This window comes from Cynara cardunculus (assembly GCF_001531365.2).
Source record: "Cynara cardunculus var. scolymus isolate 2C chromosome LG 16, CcrdV1, whole genome shotgun sequence".
In the NCBI taxonomy this organism is placed as follows: domain Eukaryota; kingdom Viridiplantae; phylum Streptophyta; class Magnoliopsida; order Asterales; family Asteraceae; genus Cynara; species Cynara cardunculus.
In genome coordinates, this window is record NC_037543.1 from 3724665 (window position 1) to 3731635 (window position 6971).

The window sequence follows — 6971 nt, forward strand, 5'->3', positions numbered from 1 at the left end:
TCCAGTATTTAATTATATTTATATGCAGTTAATTACACGAATTCAAATATGGAGCTTTAATAAGTTGTACTACGCATAATTTACTTATAATATTGAATTTTAAGTAATATGCATCAATAAACAATACTTAATGCATAAATAATGGTTTTTAAAAGTTTTTGTCAAATGTATTATAATATAGTATAAATAATTCGTTACGCATTAAAAAACAAAATGAATTTGTCAAATACTGTAATATTGATTATTATAATTTCTAACAGTAATAACCAATTTTATATGACATTCAAACTCTTCAATAAAATCTCATGTAAGAGATGGTGATAAATCGAATTGGCTTGACTCACGTTAACCCTTTTGCATTCTAATCAAACGGTTTTGGATTTCGATCGAACCATCTTGACAGCTCCTTCGGAATGATCGTTGTGTTTCCATAAAAAGACGGGTATTATTCAGTTTGGATTAAAATCACATGTTTTAAAATTTCATGATCCATTCTCGTTACGTCAATGAAACTGATACATACCTGTTTATTTATTTATTTATTTTAGATTTATTTATTTATGTTTACATTCTCTTTGATTTTATATATTTATGTGATTTATAGATATGAATAGAAAGGACCACATTTTCTATCTTAATTTAGAAATAAACATTTATTGTATGTTGGACATAAATAAAGAAGACTAATAAATATTTAAATGAGAGAATAAATAAAAAGTAGTCTTAGATCTTTTATTATAAAAGTATCAAATATGTCATTGATTATTTAATCGAACTCATTTACACTAAGGGATTGTTTGTTTTTAATAAAAAAGCTCTTAATGTCCTCTTAAGTCTGAATCGGTCAGATATAAGAGGATTCAGTGTGTGTTTTTTTTCCAATTAAGAGCTTAATATTAGGTCTGAAAATTTAAGTGGTTGAGAAACCTCTTATTTCAAATCGTCGCCTACCTACTCTGATCTCTTTGCACTTGATTTCTCTGGATCAACTCTTCTGTCTCGATCTCTCATCTCTCAACTCTGTCAACTGTTGATCCATATCAACTCTCGATCTCTCATCTTCAAACTTCATATTTCAGACGCAAAAAACAAACAGTCTAATTGATTCAGATTTCAGATTTCAGATTTCAGTATCACCTCTTAAAAATCAGAAGTGAATTCAGACTTCAGACTTCAGCACCTCTTAAAAAACAAACGCCACCTAAATCATCTAAAATAATAATAAAATGATGAAAATATATTTTATTTATATTTATGATGATTTATCTTTGTGTATATATAGAGAAAGCGTTTAGTTCAAATGTTAACATAAATTATTGTGTTAATTTTATAAATTTTTTACATCAATCACAATTCATCTAAGAATTTAATGTTAAAGGTATATGGGTAAAAAAAAATTTAACTCCTATATCATTAATTGAGAGTTATAAGATACATAAAATCTCGTGATTTTTGCATTTTTTTTAATATTGATCTTATGATTTTTTTTTAATATTGATCTTCCATTTTTAAGATTTATAACTTTGTGATTAGTGGAGGAGATCCGTTAGTAAAATGTTTGTTATCGTTCAAGCAATTATGGATAAAGACATTGGAAAACAACACGACAACATTGAGAATGTTTAATTGTTTATGGTGACAGTCGGAATTCGAGATCGGGAAGTGAATTAAATAATCAAAACAAGTGTCTTGTTAATTATGAACACAAATTGACATGTATACACTCATATGAACACAAATTGACATATATGAACACTTGTGACAATTATGAATACAAATTGAACATATATGAACACTTGTGATAATTATGAACACAAGTTAAACATATATGAACACTTGTGGAAATTATGAACAAAATTAAACATATACGATTTCTACTGTTTGTAACCGATGTCATTGAATACACATTATTTTTTACGTAAATATCCTTCAACAATTATGTTCACATTGTTTGTGAGATTACACATTTAATAAATTAAATTTATAATATGATTTATCTCAACCATTTATTTTAAAAATCAATGGTCATGATTAGTTCATAAAGTTAAGACAACTATTAAAATTAACAAATGAACCTGCCTCTATCTCTCTCTCTCTATATATATATATATATCAATTATAATTGATACGTAAAATTGTATACCATGTACCAATCAATCGGAATTGATACCTTATTTTTCTGGTTGGTACGAGTGGGGTAACGGTTTTGTACCAACTTGCAATTATGTTCAAAATTTGAAGGGACATTTCGAGTTTGCAAGCAACGCATGTTGTGTGTAAGTGGTTTTTAATTGCTCGGAATAAACTTGAAAACGTTAAAATGCTCAAACAAGAAAGTTAATATTACGGTGTTTAATATTCAAAAAAAAAAACTAATAAATAATTTAATAAGTCGGTATCATGGTACAAGACTTCCAATACTGTATACCAACAAGTTTTCACACTTGATACAGTACTATAAAATAGACTGTAATTGGTACCAATTAAATTGATACCGATTTAATTGGTATAACTGATATACATATTAGTCGGTTTGGTTTGTTACAAAATCACCACCCCTCGTAAGTATCCGTATGATTTTCTTCCATCACAGTTAACATTCAAATCATCTTATATTTTGACTGGTTACAACGGGACCAGCTTATAATCCACTGTCCGAGTTAGCAACGGACCGCAAGGATCAACTGAAGACCAGTGCATATCAATTACACATCTTGTATTAAGGACCGGTTAAACCTTAAGGAACCGAGACCCGTTATGTCGTAAACGGTTACGCCTAAACGCTTTTTGACCAAGACCGGTTATAACCGGTTTCGAACTTTATAAATGAACCAAGCCAACAAAACCCAAATATAGAACCACCAACTATTTCATGGCTTCAAGATTTCATTTAAAACTATCCTTTTTTGATCAACAAATCATAGATTTTTCTACCTATCAAAATAGTTTTCCTCTAAAAGGGAGTTAAGGTCGTCGCGGATTATTAAAGTGACGGTCGAAATTACGATCAACGACAAACCAAGATCAACCCAAGCTCGTCTTCGTGATTTCAAAAGCCAAGAAGCAAGCAGCATTAGCCGGCATGCTTCTTGCCATTGCGGGTCCAAAACCTTTATATAAACCTGCGACTCCCTCGGCTTTCAATGTCTGTTTAAAGGCGTCAACTAAACCCGAATATTTCGGGTTTTTATAATCATCGATCTGGATCACACTCTTCACCACGTCAAGAGGGTAAACAGAAATCCAATACGATCCACCAGCCAAACCTCCGGCTAACATCAGTGAACCGCGGTCTAAACCAGAAGTGTCGACTCCACCGGCAAAATACTGCTTCAGGGCCTCATAGACACCAAACATGGTTGCATTTCCGGGGACTTCACGAGTCATTGTGGGAACTAGTCCTTTAAAGAGACCCCTCACACCTCCTTCGGACCTCAAGACGTGCTTAGCCACGTCCATTGGACCGCTATACTTCGGTGCAGCCGTAACCGCTGATGAACCTTGAGCCTGCAATCTACATTTCGACGAATAAGAAACCTAATTAGGTAAACATAAGAAGTTACAGTATGAATCAATTTGTGTGGTGTTGTAATTGAAATTGGATTTAATAGTTTGATGAGATACGGAAAAAATGCAGCAAAGTTTGGTTTAGCTTCGATTTAGCGTAAAGAAGTTCAAATTTTCCTATTTCGTACTCATTTCATTTTTGACAGATTTTTTTTGTTAACTGTGGGTGTCCGAGCTAGCGCACCTTGGCTAATCTCATGGGGTTTTGATGAAAAATCCAAGAAAATCCCTAGTGGCATTGGAGGGACCCGAGTTAGTGATATATGAGGAGGAGCCCCAAAGACCAAAGCCTTATTGTCAGTTGAGCTAATCCATCAAGGTACCGGCTGATCTTATAACATTTGATGACATGGATACCTGCTTATGAAAGGGATGCCATGAAGTGGATGATGAACTTGATATCTACGTCATCAAATGTTACAAGATCAACAGATTACCGATTAAAATGGGTGATGAAACTTGTATGTTCAAATTCACGATTAATGCCTTTTTAACTAATCTAATGCCCTTATGCCTTTTATTAGTAGCATATATTATAAAGTTTAATGTATTTCTCCAAATTTTCAGGAAAACTGAAGTGACCTAATGGATTTCAAAGCTGAAAACTAGTATGCACATTTCAAGAGGAGGCAATATTTGAGTTAAAGGTGTATTTGGTATTCAGACATGACAGAACAGAACAGAATAGGACAGGACATGATAGAACAATTGTTCAATGTTATGTTTGATAAGAAAAAACTGGACAAAATAGAACAAGTAAAATGACCAATTTATCCTTAATGAGTTGTTTATTTTAATTAATTTATGTAACTTATTAAATTATAATAGAATAATTATCTTTTATAACAAAATATATCATTTAAAATCTTTCGTCAAAACAATTAAAATGACACACAAAAAAAAGTTTATTTAGTTTCCAATTTTTATTGTTATCTCGTTTCTACATTATTTTTTATTATTAATATATAATAAATTACATAAATTAATAAAAATATAAAACCGTATAAAAATAATAATTTTGAAGACAGTAAAATGAAAGTTTAAAGAAACATAAAATAAAATAAATAAAATTTAAAGAATGAATAAAATGTAAAAAGGAGAACTATTTGATGTTTTAGAAGAGAATTAAGTTTTATTTTGAGGTTATATTGGTAAAATATAAGTCTATTCCACCTTATTCCACCCGCTTCCATGGGGTAGGGGTGGAAGAGGTCTGTTCCGCTACGTTCCTGTTTGTTCCACGTAAAAGTCGTCATGCCAAACATGAGATAGGGATCTCTGTCATGTTCTGTCTTGTCGAGTGTACCAAACACACCCTAAGATGAGACAAGACTATCCATGCCAAATTAAAACCCTAAAACCTTAAACAATTCTTTCGCTTGCCTACTTCAATCTCGACTATGTACAAAACAACAAAGAGAGTAACTGTGGGAAACCTGCACTTGATTAACTCAGCTGGGGTGGCCAAAACGGCGAGTGCAACTCCAGCACCAGCTCCAGCAACCATCTGCTGGTTCACGGTGAGGGGTGCACCAGGTTCGGACCTCAAAAGCGCTTCCATTTGTCCCCTAGCCGTGAACAACACAGCATTTAGCACAGCCACAGTAGCAAGTGGAGCTCCCATACCTTTGTACAGTCCCCGCGGGCCTTCTGCTGCTACCGTCTGTTTAAGAGCATCCATGGCACTAGAGTATTTAGGGCGTTGACCAGGTGTTGGGCTCGGTTGACTTTGGAGCTTCACCTTGATGGTATCAAATGGGTGCCCCACAAACAACTGTGTAACCCCTCCTACGGTTCCTGCCGTTAAGTCCTTCGCCATATCTGCCATCTAAGATCCAAACAGCATTGCAACAAGAATTACAGTTGCATACAGACATTAATTCCATCTCAAACAAATGAAAGGATTGAATTCAGCACATAAATTCAGCCATGATTTTGCACTTGATTTTAGTGTCTATAGACATATACAAATGAGTCAACTCAGTACAGATACAGAAGCTGCACAATTTGTCATAGAAATAGAAAAGGAACACTTATGTTTAACAATGGAGATCATCGTACCTTTGCAGAATACTTGATAAATTCAATAGAGAATGAGCAACTAATCACGTATTCCGGAACCCCAAAGAATCCGATCTGAAAAACCAACAAATAATCAACAATCAACATATAATCAGGAGAAATAATTGGAAATAGGCAGAGTCAAAACATGAGGGCCTAATCATAATCTTAACGGCCGCCATTATCGACGTCCATTGAAGGAAGGAACTTAACAACATGAAGAAGAAAACTACCAAATGGTTATGGGTTATCAATGGATGCCTATCGGCATTCAATGCACGTATCAATAAAATCCGGCTACAGATTGAAGAAGAAATTAGGTTTAATCGTCAATGAAAGATATGAAGGTTTGTTTGAAATTGAAATTGAAATTGAAATTGAAACTGAAACTGAAATCAAAACCAGAAAAAGATGGAGAGAATATGGGGAAACGGTTGGTCTGAAATCAGAATCAAATCTCACACCATAAACAGGATGAATCAGAGAACTTAATGAACCAATCGATGTAATTCAACGATTCAAATCAAACCAACAAGCTGCAAGAAAGATTTGAAGCTTTGGCAATCTTGTAGCGAACCCGCCCTGCTTGAAAATAGGCGCCTACTGGCCAAATGCTATATTAACTCCCTATATATCGTCATTAAGCCTTATTTTGTTACGTTTTCGTGTAGAATTTGTAATATGCAATACAACGACATAAATCTCGATTTTAATATATAATTTTTATTCTTTGTTTCTATTGATATAATACGATTTTATGTGGTTTTGAGAAAACAATAATTTTTTTATTATAATTTAATTTAGATTTAATAACAAAATAATTTTTTTTAGTTTAACAATATGTTTTTTTTATAAAAATAATAGTTAAACATTTTCTTATAACTCAATGATTGTCTTAATTATATTTTAGATTTTTTATATTTAAAATCAATGTTTATTATGTATTTGATTATGTTTATCTTTAATTAGTTACACGAATTTAAAAATGTAGTTTTAATAAATTGTACTTACGCAAAATTACTTGTAACCTTGAATTTTAAGCAATATGCATCAATAAACAATACATCATGCATAAAAAATGGTTTTTAAGAGTTTTTGTTAAATTCTTTATAATATAGTAGAAGGGTACCCGTCCAATGCAGCGAGATATATCTCGATTTCAATGTTTCGGTTTTATTTTTTTTTGGTTTTCGTCGATGTTATAATATGAATTTAACTTGTTTTGAGCAAACAATAATGTTTTTCTTAATAAAAATATAAATTTGAAGATATCATAAAAATTAAAAAATATATAAAATTTCTCATTTTTTTGTGTAATTTCTTTAAGTCAGTTTTTTTATTAT

The 6971-nt window shown here is 32.1% G+C and overlaps 1 protein-coding gene across 1 annotated transcript; it reads right to left on the minus strand.

Annotated features, from left to right (window-relative positions):
- Positions 1-3024: 3024 nt before the first annotated feature.
- LOC112499712 (mitochondrial carnitine/acylcarnitine carrier-like protein) lies at positions 3025-5395 on the minus strand. Its single transcript, XM_025103045.1, has 2 exons — positions 5004-5395; positions 3025-3514 (listed from the first exon to the last, which is right to left on the minus strand). Exons 1-2 carry the CDS (start codon positions 5393-5395, stop codon positions 3025-3027), a joined length of 882 nt encoding a protein of 293 aa, XP_024958813.1.
- Between the last annotated feature and the right edge of the window lie 1576 nt (positions 5396-6971).

What these genes read in the sequence shown, in the direction of transcription:
- LOC112499712 (XM_025103045.1), bottom strand. Translation starts at nt 5,395, where the DNA reads ATGGCAGATATGGCGAAGGACTTAACGGCAGGAACCGTAGGAGGGGTT. An exon ending in GCTGAGTTAATCAAGTGCAG is followed by an intron (nt 3,515 to 5,003) that starts GTTTCCCACAGT and finishes GTCGAAATGTAG; the next exon opens with ATTGCAGGCTCAAGGTTCAT.